This window comes from Aricia agestis, chromosome 1 (assembly GCF_905147365.1).
Source record: "Aricia agestis chromosome 1, ilAriAges1.1, whole genome shotgun sequence".
Taxonomy (NCBI): domain Eukaryota; kingdom Metazoa; phylum Arthropoda; class Insecta; order Lepidoptera; family Lycaenidae; genus Aricia; species Aricia agestis.
Window position 1 is genome coordinate 17,135,959 of NC_056406.1, and position 19,167 is coordinate 17,155,125.

At 34.4% G+C, this 19,167-nt stretch overlaps 2 protein-coding genes across 2 annotated transcripts; one reads left to right on the top strand and one right to left on the bottom strand.

The window, feature by feature from the left end:
• Nucleotides 1-348: 348 nt before the first annotated feature.
• Nucleotides 349-2,199, bottom strand: LOC121729674 (kelch repeat and BTB domain-containing protein 12-like). Its single transcript, XM_042118264.1, has 2 exons — nt 2,092-2,199; nt 349-1,821 (listed from the first exon to the last, which is right to left on the bottom strand). The coding sequence occupies exon 2, from the start codon at nt 1,819-1,821 to the stop codon at nt 499-501; it is 1,323 nt and encodes a 440-aa protein (XP_041974198.1). The 5' UTR covers nt 2,092-2,199; the 3' UTR covers nt 349-498.
• A 4,261-nt stretch (nt 2,200-6,460) lies between these two features.
• LOC121731100 lies at nt 6,461-18,708 on the top strand. Its single transcript, XM_042120440.1, has 12 exons — nt 6,461-6,639; nt 6,849-6,907; nt 8,337-8,475; nt 9,707-9,808; nt 10,496-10,709; nt 10,788-10,972; nt 11,577-11,631; nt 11,709-14,738; nt 14,847-15,374; nt 15,597-15,776; nt 17,345-17,596; nt 17,822-18,708. The coding sequence occupies exons 1-12, from the start codon at nt 6,568-6,570 to the stop codon at nt 18,025-18,027; spliced, it is 5,022 nt and encodes a 1,673-aa protein (XP_041976374.1). The 5' UTR covers nt 6,461-6,567; the 3' UTR covers nt 18,028-18,708.
• Nucleotides 18,709-19,167: the final 459 nt, after the last annotated feature.

Here is a 19,167-nt window from a genome sequence, read left to right on the forward strand (position 1 = left end):
GGGACCCTATTACTGAGACTTTGAAGTCTGTCCTTCTTCCTGACCATCTGTCTGTCCGTCTGTTTGTCCATCTGTCTGTCCTTCTGTATGTCTGTCTGTCTGTCTGTCTGTGTTCAGGCTGTTACTCAAGAAAACTTGAGTATGTTTATCTCCTAACTAGTCTAAACAAAGTACCAAAGTCAAAATTTCTGCTTTCGACTTTTCCAAGCAGAATCATTCGTTTACTAGGCTATAAATGTTTTGTGATGTCAAAAGATATACAGTGTTATTGTACTCTACTAACTTGATAAAACGGAGCTTCAACCAGGTCTGAAGAAATTCCCAGACTTAGAGTCTAGCCATTATTTCTATAAGTTATGAGAAGGCTTAAAAAAAAGCCCGTTAAGTATTTCTTGGTTGCCATGCAATGCAACACTAATGTGGTATTTCTTCATGCTTGGCCTAAGTTTCATTCTGAATTCTTATCCCGTAACTACTATCTATTATAAATTATTAACATTACATACAATACCGCAATGACCTCAAAAAACTTCCAGTATCTACAATGGATGAGAAGTCTTCAAAGTCAAATTGAATCTTTCCATTGCTATAGCATCTATCTCGGCTTTGCACTGCATAAGAATATGTATAGAACCTGCTAACTTTGGGCCACAAGAAACTGATTTCATACCATACAAGTTTTTTCAATAAAACTCGTTCAGGGAAATGGATATCAATAGTCGAATCATATTCTACATCTTTCTTGTAATATATCTTCTTTATAATACTGTTGTCTGCTTCACACAAAATTGTTATGGTGAATTCTTCAGGGTAGGTAGCACTATTATTATAATAATTAACTCCTGGGGCCATTCTAGACTGGACACTAAATGAGTTGACAAATACAGTTTTGCTGGATCTCACTCTGCACTTGACAATATTATTTTGCACTTCAATTATTAAAGGCGACTCTGACCTTATAGGTGTACGGTGGCAAAGACACCACTGTATTTTAATAGGATTTCTATTTATAGTTTCTAATTGTTCTGAGATACAGTCCTCCTTCTTAAATAAATTTTGTTTGATGTCATCAATGTCGGATTGTAACAGCAGATTGCAATTATCAGACAGTATTTCATTAAAATCTGTCAATGATAGAGTTGTAAATCTCAACAATTCTAGTAAACTATTTTCAACTAAAATATCTCTTCTTGAATCAACATCTTTTGGAAAATTATTTTGTTCACAGTATGACACGGTCCATTGAAACACGCACAATATCAGATCTTTTTCACTAATGTTAATCTCATCATTTTGTAGAATTTTTTGCATGCACGAGACTGAAATGTTATTTTTCTTTTCTTTGAGCAAAAATTCTGCATGCTGACATGCTACTTTGAGTGCTGAAGCTACAAGCTCATTATCTTGGATATAATCAGGATAATTTAAAACAGTAACCACATTATCTATGTTCAAATTAGACTGTATATACATTTTGCATGCATCTGATAGGTTTTCTAGCATGTATTTTCTTGAAACATACAACAGATCATAGGCTTCTTCTATTGAGGTAATATCAACATTGTCAGTATAAATATAATTCAATAGGAGTTGAAAGATATTAGGTTCAATATCAACTATAGTGATGTCATCATCAGTAGACAAAGGGCCGTAAAACATTGCTTCAAATACTGGACTACTGATTCCTAAAATAAGTTTGTGTGCTCTAAACTTTTTGTCACATACTTTGAAGCAACAATCACTCCATTCATAGGATACCAAGAGTTGTTTGATGCGATCATACAAGTTATTACATCTTTGGTCGTACATTGTAAAGCCCATCTGTAAGAAAAATAATTTTCGGCTAATAAAAACTTACTGTAAAATTCGAAGGCTTGTCTAAGTTTGTACCACTATTATAGAATAAGTTATAAGTTTTTAATCAGCATACAAATGCGACTAACGGTTTTAACCAGTTTTGCGAACTAATAAAACCTTGAACTTGTTATTGACCTAGAGAAGAGGGTACCAACTACCATACGAAAACCGCACAACCGATCAGTCATATTTTTACAAGTAAAAATACACTTAAAATATAAAAAGACCACAAACCTTGAATATAATTAACACTTCTGTATTTGACTCTTTCAATTTGAATGAGCTGCTCGCAGACTATGCTGAGTAATAATATTTAAAAATATTGTTGTTTGCAAACAATACATACAAGTTGAAATGTCAAAGAAAAGCTTAAAAAAATAGGTGACATTGACTTTAACATTTTTTTTCTTCTTATAATGGCACTTCGGCTATAACCAAGCTATAACCATGGCCCGTGTCGAGTATTGTCAGGTCAGTCAGGTCCATAGACATAATATTCAGGTCTAAAGTCTAGTCAAAGTCTCAGTATAAAGTCAATACAGTCAAGAAGTCAAGTCGGTCGATTCAGTAAAGTGGTAGACGCTTTACTGAAACTTTCGATGGAGTTTTGGAGGGAACACAAAGGAGCACGTTTCTGGTTATTACATCACTTTCCCACACTTGTGCACGATAACGAATATCTAATGGTTAGGCTGCGTTTCCACTGAAGGGGAGCGGAGCTTAGCGGTGCCGAATATACCAATCACCATCCTCGAAATCTTCGCTGTCATTCCGCTGGAATAGCACGATTGGTCAATTCGGACACCGCTAAGCTCCGCTTCGCTTCAGTGGAAACGCAGCCTTAATATCCTACCAATATTACACATTAAAAACCCAGATAACAAAATTTTAGGAAAATAATCCAAAAACACAACATCACTCTTTCACATTCCCGGCAAAACTCCCCAGTTGATTATAAGAGCGTTTTCACACGAGACACGACACGACACGACAAAATGCGGTGACGACTCCGGGCGCCATAAATTTCTATGTACCGTTTTCACACGGAACGACACCGCATAGCACGACACACGATTTTTAGACGACAATCCGCTATGTCGTCACGATTTTTGTCTAGAGATATTATATAAATAAATTCTTTATTGAAAAATTGTTCAATAAATAATAAATCATAATCTAACAGCCTGTCAAACTGCATAGCGGTTTGCCGACGAGCATTACGCCGCCATATTACATTTACATCATAAGTTTAGTACTTATTTTATGGTAATAATTAATATATTATATGACCATTTTATTATACTATACTATACATATTTGGCGACAGCCAAATATCAAACACACTGATAATTTGTTTAAACACTTTATTTGTTCACCAGTACACTCTAGTTCTTTACACTTCCGTGCTCAGTCGGCAAATTGGCACACAATAAGCAGCCATCTTCTTATAAAGCAACTGCCACCTCTACTCTTACAATGTACCGGAAGAGTAGAGTGGGCGGCACCGGACATTGTATAAAAATAACAATTTCATAAAATCAGTACATCTACTTAATAATCTAATCTATATTATTAAAATAATAACCAAGTAATTTAATGAAAATCTATTACATTTTTATATATTTGCAATGATAAATCTTAATAACAATCAGTAACCGGAAATTAAACAAATACATTGTATTTATTATAAATATTCGCAAAATTAATTAATTCATAATTTAAGTAAGTATAAATAATTATAAATATAATTAAAGTCAACTCAAAATAATTATTACCATATCTACCTTTACTGCCAGAGACATTTCCGTCAGATATAAACATCCGGAAATTTAGCAAACATTATAAATATTTGCCAAATTAATTAATTTATACTTTGATTAAAAATAATTATAAATATAGTTAATTTAAAATCGAATTAAAATAATGATTACTATACTGCCAGAGACATTTCTACATATCCGGAAATGTCGCTAACACTACTATCTTAGGTACAAAGCCCAACAATAGATGTCATATTTTTAAGAACTAATGGCTGGTTTACACGTATTAAGTTGGTAGAACCTATAACTAAATTTTAATTTAATTTTAAGTTATTAATTGCATGTTAACACAAAATTTAGTAGCAAGTAGCAAGTTCAATTTAGTTAAGTAAGTATAAAGTCATAAGTTAAAATTTATTTGACTACTTATCTACTTAATACGTGTAAACCAGCCATAAGTGAATGCGGTGTCGTTGCAGAAATCGTCGCTCGTGTGAAAACGTCCAAACGACAGCCTGTGTGTCGTCTGACGTGCAGTTCTTAAATCGTGTCGTGTCGTGTCTCGTGGGAAAGCGCCCTAATGGGTTGTTTTCTTATTCTTAGACTGAGTTGCACCAACTAACTTTAACTTTGACTGTAACTTTAACTTTAACTTTGACTACAGTGCAAATTGTCAAATCTTTTGGTAAAGTTAAAAATGGACGCCATTAAGACGCCATATTTAACCATAACCATAGAGCTCGACAAGGTTTTAAATGCACGTGGCGAAAAAAGGAACTAACGCTGTCATCATACAAAAACGCCATTTTTGACAGTTCTCCTTTACCAGCAGCGCTCCCGCCCACGCGCATTTATAACCTTGTTGGATCAGCTGTCATCTGTCAATTCTCCGGTCAAAGTTAGAGATAAAATTAAAGTTAAATTTACCTTAGCTATAACCATAAATTTAACTTTACCCATGCCTCTGGTGCAACCCAGTCTTAATCTCCACCAGACAGCGCGACGATATAGAAACTTCTAGATTTTCTGTTGGTTCCCATCATAGACTTATAAATTATATACTGCCGGTTCCCATCTGCAGGTTGGCATCGCTGGATACATATGGGTTGTGTTGTACTTATATATGGTGTTTGCACTGATGAGGTCCAGACTGAAATTAGTTAAAAATAGTGACAAACAAAAGTTGTGAAGATGGTATCGAGCGAATCGCAGAAGGTTGATGAAATAAAAGCATTTATTTTAGTGAACTTGTTTTATTTTATTAATCCACAAGCATTTTCAGTAATTATTATAAGTATTTTTGCTTATTCATTATTTTATTGCAATATTTATCAAGTTTTTACTTTCTATGCTGATGGATGCTACTAATTACTTTTTCTCAATGATATTTTACTTTTTCATACAATATCATTGCTTTTCAGATATTTTCTTAGTTAACTAGTTACTAGACTTTATACATTTTTATTCACGCTTTCGTTCTTTGTTTACGGTTAGAAACTCATCCATACTCAATATTATAAATGCGAAAGTGTGTCTGTCTGTTAGCACTTCACGCCCAAGCCGCTGAACCAATTTTGCTGAGATTTGGTATGGATTTACTTTGAGCCCCGAGAAAGGACATATGATACCTTTTATCCTGGGAAAATGTACGGTTCTCGCGCGATAAATGTTTTTGGCGCAACGGAGTTGCGGGCGTCATCTAGTCTTTTACTTTAAATCATTTTATAGTCTAAAACATAAAAAAATCACTTATGAACTAGCCGGGGTCAAAGAAAATGCGAAGCCAAAGTCACTCACAAGTTACTTCTTTTACTCGCATCGTGTCGCTGCTGTCGAATTACGACGCCCTCTATAGTTTCTGCACGGTCCCTATAGTACCCATTGAGGTACTATAGACTGGAGACAGCCTTATATAGGTGTATAAGCGACAAAAGCGTGTAATATTATGTCCTACTTACTAGGACATAATAAAGGAGTCGGTCTGCAGATTTCATGTAATAAAAGTGTTAATAAAGGTTTTTAGTGAACATTTAATGCTAGATATTGTTGAGTTTTGTGGTTCCGCTTAGTAACAAACCATAAGAATAAAAATGCCTCAAACACGTGGATTTAACATTAAATACGTAAGTTTTGAACAACGTTTTTTGGGCTTTTCAATCGGTATTTTTGTAAGCTAAAAAGATAATTTATAAGTTTATTAATCCCTTATTCGTGCTATGTAAGGCATTAATGCTTATAATGTCAAATCAAAAAATTGCATAGCTTTTTTCGTGTGTATATATTCATAGATTCTCATCACTTGAACTATTAGTTAATCGATATTATGAACTAATTGACTTTCTTTCCTGTATCATAAGGGAATATACCCATACTACGTGACCCATTTAGGGGGGGGGGGGGTCTTCAAAATACTACGCTCGGTCAAAGAGGGGGGGGGGGGCTAGACTTTTGTCACGTAGTCAATTTCGCCGAGAGAAACGTCAACGGGGGGGGGGGGGGGGTTGGCATATACTACGCGTGGTCACCAGGGGAGGGGGGAGTAGTCAAAAAATCTTAAAAAGTAGGTTACGTAGTATAGGTATGTGCTTCGAAATAATCGACAAATAGAAATATTCAAGAAAATAAACGCACACTACTTGTATGAAAATAAGCACAAATGGCCACGCGATGACGGGCTAAGACTACATCTATACTATAATACTTTATCTATTATAGTACCTCAATGTTCAATAGCATTTATATTTTTGTAGACTTTTAACCTTTCTCTATGGTTATATATTCTCTTTGGTTAACTCTACTATTTATGATTTTTTATCTTTGGTAGAAAATGTCCAAATGTTATAATGGCGCGCCGGGTGTGTTTTGTTAGTTTTGGAGTATAATTGCAGTTTTTATGCAATGTGTGCCGATTAATTATATTTTATTTTAAGCTTTTTAACTATCCTTAAAAATGGAACCTAGTTTTGAAGAAGCATTTGACTTTGATCTTAATTTTATTCAGCAACCAGTTCAAAATGTCATGGTAAGTTTTAGGTTATTATACCTCAAATAAAACATAATATTTTTTCAGCTTTGTTGCATATAGACACGTTATTAAAAGAAATAATTTGTATTAAATTGTGATCACTCATCAGTGTGACATAGAAGAATACACTTAAAATAATGTTTTCACAATAATATTATTATTTCTGCTATGTATGTTTTTGGTGTTGTAATATTCTGTTCTTTCAGCCAAATAATAAATTACGTAAAGCGATTTTAATGGCTAAGAGGAAAACTATTGCTACAGAGTAAGTATTAAATAATGCCATTATTATATTTATGCGTATGGACACTAATAATTTATGAGTGAGGCCGCCAATTTTTGCTGATTTGGTAATATTTTTTCTCCGCCCTCGGTATTTTAAAAATTATTGTGTTTATCTTATATTCGAAAACTGATTCTAACGAAGAGAATAAAGCACTCAAAAATGCATTAGAATTATTTAGGTTAAAATCATAATATTCTAAAAATTTATTTACAACTAGCTCTTGCCCGCGACTGCGTCCGCGGCAATAATATTATTGTTACGTGCTAGGGTTCGAAGGAATTGGAGAGAAAGACCTGCTGACTCTCTTGAAGACTTTATTCACTAAGTCCAGGTCACACAAGCACACACTAGGTCACAACACTTAGCACTAAGTCCAAAACACTAAGCACTATCACTGTCCTAGGTCGTAGCCAAGTCGCAGGTTTCACTGGTTCACTCACTATTGATCACTTGTGTTCACTCCGAAGTCGCCTTGATGATAGCTCGAAACGAACTGAACTGCCGGGCTGTCTACCTGCGCCTTTTTATATTATAGTAGTATGTCTGCAGGCTGATATATTATCTCAAGCATCGCGCTAGCTAAAAGTTGAAATTACAAAATATGTATGAACGAATATAAAAATTTAAAATTTATCCTCCTCCTTTATTGAAATTCGGTTAAAAGGTAGCCTAAGTTACTCCTTATTATATCCGCTATCTGCCAAAAAAAGTCCCGTTAAAATCTGTTTCAGAGATTAGCCGGAACAAACAGACAGACATACAGACAGACAAAAATTGTAAAAAGTGCTATTTTGGTATATGTACCGTATGTACATTCATATGCATGTACTAAAAAACGGTACAAACAGACTCCAATTTTATTTATATGTATATAGATGTATAGATTAAACACAAAAAAAGGTAAGAAAATAGCTTAAAATGTGCCATCCTCTGTGGAAGAGGTGCACTTCAACTGTCGCTGTAGCGGTAAGTATGACATATTTGAAGATAAATTGGATATGTTATGAATACTTATCTAAACGGCTATTACCTCAAAAGCGCCATGTTTGGGACTATAATACAAACCACATTGTGTATTATTTACAGAGATAAGTTTGATTTTGTCAACATTATGGTAGCGTTGAAATAAAAATTTGCTACTATTTTATAGTATGTACAGTAGCACTTTTTCTTGTAGTAGAAGTATCTACGCTACCAACACAATAATTTAGTACCAAATCAGCAAAAATTGGCGGCCTCACCCGTATCTATTATTAAGTTTCAGTTTTTTATAAAAATAGATTACCTTTGACCTTTTTTACTTGAGTTAATTAGAATTTCTGATAGAGTAAAAGTTTTTCTGATTTGTATATTTTTTTATTTACACCAAATTGTGTGTATTCAATGCGAGCATTTTATCTTTTTGCAGTTCACTTATCAAAAAGTATCTAGCAAAGAAGGAAATTGTACAACAATCTGAGCTCATGCTTAATTCGGCTAAAGAAGAATGTAAAAGAGTTTGTATAGATTATAAGAATACATTGGAGAAATGTACAATCTTAGAAAAGGTAATCTTAGTTTATCATTCTCCTAGTTCTTAATGATAACTAATTATTATTCTATAAACTCTTTTGTCAAAATATTGAATTCTTTATTAACTATCAAGTCTGTTTTGGCCGACTAGCCGATTAGTCGGTTGCAAAGAAACCGACTAATCGGCGACTAAGGCCAAGCCGATCATGGTTCTGGTTCATCATGGTTCATCTTTTCGTAAAGCTTTGTTTACTGCCATGCTGATTTGCAGACTAAGTCTCATACTGCCTGCGAATGTGTTGCATTGTGCTTTGGTTATGTTAACGTCATGATACAGTTGATGGTTTTCAGAATATATTTTTTACTGTACATCATGTGTAACATAATTACCTAATTTGTTAATACAAAATCTGAGTATTTTATTTAAATAAGAATAAATTTTAAAATTTAAGCTATTGCATAGCTTTTATCGCGGGCTTTGAGTGCTGCGAACGAATATAAATTCCGTAACAAAAATAAACCTAACACCATCCGCATTACCGTGCATCTTATGTCGTTTCAGTACGGCAGACTTTGGCATGGTGTTTGTGTACATGCGACTAGATGTATGCAAATTATAATTGCATAAAAAAAGTATTATCACTTATTTTTGTTACACCCTGTATATAAAACTCAAAGGTGACTGACTGATTGACATAGTGATCTATCAATGCACAGCCCAAACCACTGGATGGATCGGGCTGAAATTTGGCATGCAGGTAGCTGTTATAACGTAGGCATTCGCTAAGAAAGGATTTTGATAAATTCCAACCTCAAGGGGTTTAAATAGGGGATGAAAGTTTGTATATAATAATACTTCTTAACGCGAGCGAAGCCGCGGGCAAAAGCTCGTTAAGATACAAATTTTATTTAATAAATCTCTTTAGAAAAGCAATAGATATTTCTTATCAGTTATTACTTAATTTCAAAATAATCATGAATGGTTTTTCTTAAATGTAATAATGAATAATAGTAAAAAAAAAAAAGTCGGATAGTCGGCGCTTTTTGCCGACTATTCGCCGACTAGGAAATACTTTTGGTTTTTGGTCAACTTATGTCAAGTCAAAGGTAGGCTTAGAGATGAATTGCAGGCTGCTGCACCTTACATAAACTAACTAAATTACACAGGTTCACTATATTGTCATTGACTGCTCTTGATAGACATACATTAAAAATATAATAATATTATTATGTTTTCAAAGTGTAACATATTTTATTGTTTTACAGGAACTTCAGACATTGGATCAGAAATTCAAAGCACTGGAATCTAATTATGTACTGTCACAGAATCAATGTGAAGCTATGAAGTGCCATGCAAACCAATTACAGGTATTGTCAAACAAGTTTATTTATACAACATACAGGGAATATACAGGAGAGTGGAGACCCCCATTAATCCAACCAAAATTTTTGCATGGCCGTGTCGGATTAGCGAATTCGTCAGATTATAGAGTCTATATTTTTACACATTACAATACCTTAAAATCATAATGATAAGGTTTTATCTTAACTACAAACATTTTTTCTAAACCTAGGTACTTATCAGCAAGCTGTAACTATAAGGCTGGTTTTATCGTTAAACGTTTCGGCAGCGCCATTGGAGCGCCGCGCGTTCGAATATGTATGGGGGTAGTAGACAGTAGTTGCGTTTCTAAGTCGCGCGATTTAGCGCCCTCCAACGGCGCTGTGAAACGCTTAACAATAAAACCAGCCTAACCGTTGCATGCATTATAATTTATAACAAAAAAATTACCTAGTACCTAAATAAAGATTGGTCAAAGTAATGTTTATGAACCTAAATTAACCAGTGATAGGCATGTTAGATTACAAGGGGCGCCGGATTAGCCAGAGGCCAGATTAGTGAGGGTTTACACTCTACTGTATTGTGCTCATGCGTAGGGGACTGATTCACAAAGTACAACGATTTTCATTTAAATATCAATTAGAGAATTAGTGGTGGGGCGCGTCATTTCAAATTAGACAAGCTTTAACTAAGTATGTAACCTTTTTTTTCAGTCGCTTGTTAAAGAAAATGAACTTAAAATTGAATCTCTTTTGTTAGAAAATAAATTGTTTGATAAGAAAAAGGAGAAGGAAAGTAAGGGCAAGGAAATAAAGGAACACGGATTTAAGAAGGGCTATCAAGAAAAAGGTTACTCCTTACTTAAGAAAAAAAATGAAACATTTTTTAAACACATTCTTTTATTTAAGGATATTATTATGGGTAAAAGTAAGTATTTTGTTACCAATTTTAATTAAGTAATGTAGTTTAATCAAAACATATTTTAAATTATTTTGTGTATTTCAGCAAAGTTACAGAAAGAGCATAGGCTTATTTTAAATAAGTACAAGAAGCCTAAACAAGAGAAGGAATTGAATGATGAAATTCTTGGTGATAATTACAGTAGTGACGAAGCTGACTTTTTTGATGAAGTTACACCTCCACCATCAAATGAAACATTACTATCTCCTTATCAAAACAACGAGGAGAAGGTAAAGCACTCATATAATTTACTTACTTCTGGGTATCTGGAATTTAAAATTTAAGTGTCATTATGGTAGGGGATCCATTTACATAATATTATATGGTCCCTAGTGGTAAAAAGTTAGCTAAAAGCTTGCTTTATGAGACCACAAAGCAAATCTTGTTTCCACCACTATTACAAAATTACTTTCCATCTTTTTTTGTGAATTACTTTCCATCAGAGAATTTATGTCTTGTTATGTCAAGCCCAGCCTGCCTAGCATACGCCAACGAGATATCTCACTTTCGAGATAATTAAAAACTACTCATCTCATAATGTCAAAATCTCGACATATCTCGACAAAACTCTATAATAATGTGTTATTTCGATGATAGATGTATGCGAGAAAAAATATTTGTCATGCTAGGGTCAATAGAGATGAAGAGACCATCAAACATCGAGAAAACATGTAGAGTGAGATATCTCGTTGGCGTATGCTAGGTAGGCTGTTGAAGGATGCGAGGTATGACTGAATCAATTCCTTGCATGATACAACATGTATTATGATGATGATGCATGATAAGAGGATTTTAATATTATTTTCTTGCCAAAAATTATTTTTCTATTTTCAGCCTGCACCATTAAAGGTGTTTAAGGAAAACATTCATGAGCACTGTGCTTCGAACGGTAAGAATATTTCAATAAGATTTTTTGGTTGGTTATTTATTTATTAACAAAATATTGATTATGCACATTTTTTCTAGTTTCTAATGGAATACATGAATCAGAACTTGATAGTGAAGACACAGGTAGAGGTTCTTCTCTTGCGTTTTCAGACTCAGGAAAGTTCTTTAACAGCCCTGATCATTGCTCCAATGATCCAACGCATTTGGAAGTCATCAATAGTAAAATGAATACTGAAAGATATTTAGATGCTTCAACGAATACTCTATGTAATTTAGAACATAAAGCAACAAGCCCCCTTATGTTCGACGACATAGCCCTTCTCAGTGATGACATTGGTCTGCAAGGAAACTTCTTTAACATGCCTGATCATTATTCTCATAAAACAGAGCGTTTGGAAAATATTCGTTGTAAAATAAATACTGAAAGATATTTAGATGCTTCAACAAATACTTCATGTATTTTAGAACATAGAGGTACAAGCCCTCTTATGTTCGACGACATAGCCCTTCTCAGTGACGACATTGGCCTGCAAGCAAACACACATTCGAGACCTAGAATAGGCAGTCCTGAATATTTTATAACAGACATTCCTCTCAGCACTGAAGTAGTAACAATAAGAGAAAAAATAAAGATGGTGGATTGTGCTTCTAGCCCCATTCCTGAACTCATGGATGCTTCTTTAGATCTAAGTAAGTCAAGTTGCAAAATAACTATTGAAGATTTAATGATGGATGTGTCACTCTCTTTAAACACTGAAGCAGGAATAGCAGAAGATAAACTCAAAACGGTGGACTCTGCTACTAGTCCTATTCAAAGAATTGATAGAGTGCATGTATCTTTAAGCCCAATTAAATTTGGTAATCAAGATCTAAAGGTTAATGGTAAAAACAACACTGACACATTCAGTGGTTTAAATACTGCATTACATGATATGGAAAATCGATCACTCTCGAGAGGACTTATCATGTCGGAAGAAAATAACTATGCCAGACTGGCCGTTGAAAATATTAACTTACCACAAGTTTCATCTGTGGACTTATCAACAAATGCTGTTGTAGAAATTTGTGAAAATAATACTCTAGAAACAAAATGTTTGGAAGAAAACAATAGTGACAATTTAAGTAGCAAGTTTAATGATGATAAAGAAATAGAAATGATTTTTAGTTCAATGCGCTTAGAACATAGACTGTTAACTCCTATACCCCAAACACCATTAAAATCAAGAAACTCAATATGTAGAAAGCAACATATGATTGCGCAAGAAAAATGCACTGATCATAAATGCTGTAAAAATATAATTAGGTTACAGAAAAAACATTTAATGTTACGAAACAATTACGCAGTTATGGAGAGAGTAATAAAGACCATGAAATCTTCTATACAAGCACTAACAGTTTTACCTTTAACAACCATAGACGATAAGTGGGCAAATGAAGGATCCGTAAATGCGTATAGTGAAAACGAGGCTGATAGGGATGAAGAAGAATTCGACATGCATACACAAAATAATATTGAATGTAATAACTATTACGAAACTATGAAATCATCGGGTCAAAATTGCACAGATCAAGTAACAGAATCACTGAGTCAAGATATTATAGAAGATAGAATGGACATAAATGATGAAAACCTATCGTTGTCAGAGATTATGCGTCAGAATGCAAACATTACTAAACCTAAAGCTTGCCGAAGTATAATCAACAAACGGCTTGACCCAATACTAAGTCATGATGGAAGTACTAACTCTGATCATAATATAAGCGAAGTTAGAGATGTCAGCCCCGAAAGAATTGTAAGCCCTGTGAACGTCGATAACAAAAGAAACAACACTCAAGATCAACATCACAAAATTAAATCAATCAAACAGAAAAAGTTGTCAAAGTTAGAGAAATTAAGACACAAAATGTTACCAAAGTACAAAATTTCCGAAAACGAAAAAAATAAATCATTACGTAAGAAGAAATCTGTCGTCTCCACAGTAAAAAGATCTGAAACAGATAAGTTACTTAAAAATAAATTAGCATATGAAAAAGCTGTTAAGATTATGGCAGAAATGAAATTAAAAAGTAAGGTAAGTAAAAATAATAAGAAAATAAATCAATTCAGTGGTGAAAAACATGATAACACTTCAAGCTTACATGGAAATAACATGGATAAATTAATGAAAGGAAATGATGCGCTTCAATTTGAACCTGTTCAAAAGCCAGATTCTGGTTCAGAAGAAATGGATTCATCCGTAAGGCGAACAACTCGAAGTCAATGTCAGAATGTTGGAGAAATAAATAATGAGAAACAATTAACAGATAATGTCAATAATACTAAAAATATAGAAAATAATGATAATATACCAATTAATAACACAAGAGAACTAATTAATGAAACTAAATCTAAAATAGTAAAGGCAGAGAATATTGAAGCTAAAAGTGACAGTCCGCGTCATTCTATGAGAAATAACAGAAGAACTACCAGAAGTCAAAGTAAGCTTTCTGAATCAGAAGCTGACACATCATTGAGACAAAAACAACAACTAGTTATTGCCCAACGTGACAAATCTTGTGAGAAACTAACAGAAGTTCAGACTTTTTATAGCGAGGAAGAATTACAGGGTAAATCAAACACACAAAGTCAAAGCAAGGGGCCAAGTGTGGATTTAAGTTGCATAAAAGAAGCATACAACAAAGATTATACTTGCCATTCCAAACAGAGACCATCACAATCGCGAAAACGATCTCGGGATTTATGTGATGAATTTGTTGAACCCATTCCGAAAAGAGTTTTACGTAGTTCTAAAGCAAAGGAGCCTGTTATTGATAATATAAATAACGCATGTGGTGAAAACAATCTCAACATTAGCAGAAATATCGACAGTAATGAAATGAATAAAACTGAATTTGATAAAATCAGTAAAGAAGAAACACTTCAGAATAAGAGTAACAATGTTATTGATTATAGTGACTTAAACATATCTACGACAGCCAAAAGTAATAATTGTACCGAAAAGAGTGGTATCAAAACTACATTCACTTACCCCAAAAACAGTATTCTTTGTAAATCAATAGATAAATATGGTAAACAATCTATTCGGTTTGGCACCTATAAAGTTTCAGGTAAGAGTCATTTCATATTTTTTTTTCTTCTTAGTTATTTTTTAAACTAAGTGAGAATGTTAAAGTGAAAAGAAATATTTCATGAATGTTATTGTTTTGTATTTTCAGAGCAAGTGTCAAATACCATATGCACTAAATTGGAAGAAGATATAGCTCAAATTTTACAGATGTCTGCAGATAAAATCAATCAAGGAATGAAGAAGCTCGTGGAAGATTTGCAAAAATATCCTATTAAAATGTTCATCACAGGTTTTATGAAATATTTAAAACAACCTATGAGAAAACAAGAGATGTTCAAACTAATGAACACGCCCCCAGCACCTCCTATGACAAAGTCTGAGCAGATTCTTTTGTTCGTGATTAGGCAGCTTAAACAGGACCATTCCAATATAGTTGAAAGTATATTGGAAAACATAGAGTTTTGTCTTTTCCAATTAAACAGAACACCCGAGTTTGAAATCATTGAGAGTATGTCCCACTTCTATGCTATAGTGTGCAGATATTTCGGTCTCAAGTATAGGCTGAGGCTGTTTCTCTTGGACGCTATGTATTGTATGTCCTTCAAGGCAGTGACAGTCGTTAAAAATTGTTTAGAAGTTTGGATGCACGTTTTGCCTTTGGCGCATATGGGCATGGGTACGTATAAAATTTATAGTTTAGTGTTCAACCAAAACTTTGGCATTCACCCAAATTATACATTTGTTTGTCTGTGGGCTGTGGCCCGACGACATCACAAACGATGCCAAAAGTTACTTTTCTATATAACAAAGAATGTATTTATGTATTTTATGATTTATTATGTAGTTATTTTAATTACTTTTAAAACGGTGTATTAAAAATACTTATTTTGTGTTTCAGCAAAATCACCCCTTGTAACTTGTTTAGTTTATTTATTACATTTTTACAAGTGCGAGGACAAATTTAAGAAAATAGATGTCATTAGAAATATACTACAGCATAAGTATTTCTACAAGATCACAGAAATGACTGAGGCAAAAATTTTAGAAATGTTTATGAATGCAGTTAAAGAAATTAAAGGTAAATTTTACATAAACTTAACTTTAAGAAAAACAGCGCTTTGCAGCGACGTAGAGGCGTCTGATGTTGCTTGGAAGTTACCATGGTAACGCCGCGATGGCTTCCCGGTGACCGGCGACAGCGGAAAGCCACCGACTATATGATATTTACTTCTATTTCCTTTGAACAAGGTGCAAAATGCAAGTTTCATAGATTCGGATGTTTTCGTGATTACGACAATTAGCGAAGATTTCCATGCGCATTAGGGCTCCATTCCACCGCGGCGCACGGAGAGACTACGCACGTGCGTCAAGCTTCGCTTTGTAAGAAAATATATGTGACTGTGTCCACTGCAGTCTGCAACCCACGGACACGCTACGCACGAATTGACTCACGTAGCTTGCTTGAATATGGTGAATACGTAGCTCAACGCTGGCCACGCTACGCATGCTATAGATCAGTTAACTAAAGCTGGCACGTTCACAGTGCTCACACTTATGCAATTTCACTATACAGTATGTTTAAAAATATAATATGTTTGCATTATGATAAAAATTATCGTATAATCTTCGTACGTTAATAATATGCTATCGTACATCGTGCGTATGCACAAAATTATTATGTGTACGATAATTATCGTACGGTTCCGAACCCTGGCCGCGCGCCGATCATACGTTACCGACTTGTAACATCACACTGTATTTATAAACAGTAGCATAAGGAAAACAATAACTGTCCCCTTCACACTCATAAGATAGACTGCGCGCGAGAAAGACGGGCAGACTTTTTATGATGCGTATGCTGTACGACGTCACGCAACGCGCTTATTCACAGACACTACACAAGCGCAATGTTTAAGGCTGCGTTTCCACTGAAGCGGAGCGGAGTGGAGCTTAGCGGTGCCGAATTGACCAATCACCATGTTCGAAATCTTCGCTCCGCTTCGCTGTCATTCTGCTGGAATAGCACGATTGGTCAATTCGGGCACCGCTAAGCTCCGCTCCGCTTCAGTTTAAACGCAGCCTAAATGTGTTGATCGTGCCAGCTCTTGTTAACTGACCTGTATGCACGGGATACACGGAAGCGTGTACATAGTCGTAAGTAACGTGTTTGTGCTGCAGTGGAAACGTTGACCCACGTAGTCAAAGAAATAAATCCGTGCACGTCCACGCGTGCGCGTCGCTGTGCACAGCGTGCGCCGCGGTGGAATGGAGCCTTTATTAATTTGGGAGTACTGTAACGGCCGTTCCCAATATTCAATCTATCTCTGGTTTGACATACAACCGATCGCAGTTACCATTGAATTGACATAAAATATATGTCTAATGTGAGCTATTCCTATCTTTAGTAGGGCAAAACCAGAGATAGATTAAATATTGGGAACGGCCGTAAGTCATCATCTGTCGGCTGGGTAAATATATACGCGACATGGCATAAACGTGACCAAAATATGAAAATACGTAGGTCCGCTATCTGCCTATGAATCAATCTCTCTGATAATGATAGTACATTTATGCTTAATTTATTTAAAAAAAGAACTATTTGTTGTAAGCCATGTTGCAACTTGTTACAAATTACTATTGTTCCAGATGTGTTGATTGAGAAAAAAATTCTAAGGACAGCTTTAATAATATTAGCGAAAAGACGGGGTGCAGTTTGGTGCCAGAAGAACATTGTAAAAAATATGCTACTACCAATCATAGAGAAAGAAAAATGCTCAGATGTTTCAAAGCAGTTTGCTGTTAGCATGCTGGGACCGCTAGTAAAGCCTTACCCCATGGATATGAAAGTGCATAGTGAGATAATTGTAAATCAGTTAATGGATATGCTTGATCAAAATCGTAAGTTATGTTAATTTTTTACTATAGCATATAATATTATTGTTACAGAATGAGTGTATATGTATAGGATAGTCTTTAATAATACTTACCAAAATATATATTTTTATTGTCTACTTAATGATAAAAATATTTATTTTTTCATATATCATCAGATGATAAAAATGCTTAAATAAGCACAATAAAAATACTGCAACTAAAAAATGCTAAATTTTGCTAATATTTCAGCCACTGACAGTATGAAGGAAGCCATTTTCACAAGCCTGATCTTCATGAGCAGACAGAATCATTTCAGAGTAACTCAAGCACTTCTGAACTGGGAACCGGAGAAAGTTTCTCAGGAGTTTGAGAAAGTTATAAAAGACTTTGTGACTGAGAAGCCTATAAAGACATGGACTAAAATTTTACCAAAAATGTTATTTCAGCAAGGCTAGTTAATTAAGTTTACATAGAAATATTCTAAGTACCCGATTAAAAGATCAAAGCTATATTGTTCTAAAGACCTTAAATAAATAAATAATAATTATTGTTTTTGTTTCTGGTTCCGGCGATAGTTTCGTTTTTATTAAAATTGAGTTTATAATAATATAATCCAGTGACATAATATGATCGACACATCGAGTGAGAGATCATGCGCGGTCCTACACCTGATCTCTACCATTTTTAGGGTGTTTATATTATTTTATAAAATAATATATCGATTTTAAAATGTGACACTTAAGATTGTAAATAATAAATATATTAGAATCTAAGATAGAAAGTGGAATACTACTTTCTAAATTACAAAAAAAAAACTGTAATATATTATGCTAAGTATCCATAAGCACCTTTAATTAATTTTACTAAACATAGCTGTTTAATACTTAAGTGTATTTACTATGATAAGCCGCCTAGTCGAAGGCACCTCTATGTCATTACAATATTATCGTGCTACATTTTGGTTCCTTATGTACATAGTCTAGTATTTGGTCTGTGACTGTTTAAGCATGTTTTAGTAAGTAACTTATATAATGTTTGGACTATTTATGACTATGTTATAATATGTAAGTACCTATATAAACTTGTGTCTGTGTTTAATATTATAGTTCTGTGATTTTTGTAAAGCTACTTCATTTTGGAAGTATAAAAATAAAAAGTGAGATATTTTTCGTTACTTTTTGTTTTATTTATAAATTTTATAATCTTATCATAAGTCTTAACCTACCTTGTCTAATAAATAACAAAAAAAGGATATGGACGAACAGTCCATAGACGGCCCCAATTTTATAATAAAAAAAATTAAAAAAAACCTACCTTGTCTACAAATTATTGGACGCATCCATAAGTCGCAGCTGATGGATGCGGCTTAATAATGTGCACGGTTCATCCGTGGACGTCCGCGGATGAAAAAACATCCAGCCAGCCAGATTCTGTTCGGACGTCCGAATGCTCAAGGTCGCGTCCGCGACTTATGTCAGACAAGGTGCACAGTTTAGGGCGTTCGCTGCGTTGAGAGTGCCCGGCCGCGCCATACAGACTGACCCGCCTCAACGCGGCGCTTTTCTATAGGATGAAACGAGCACGCCTCGCGGGTT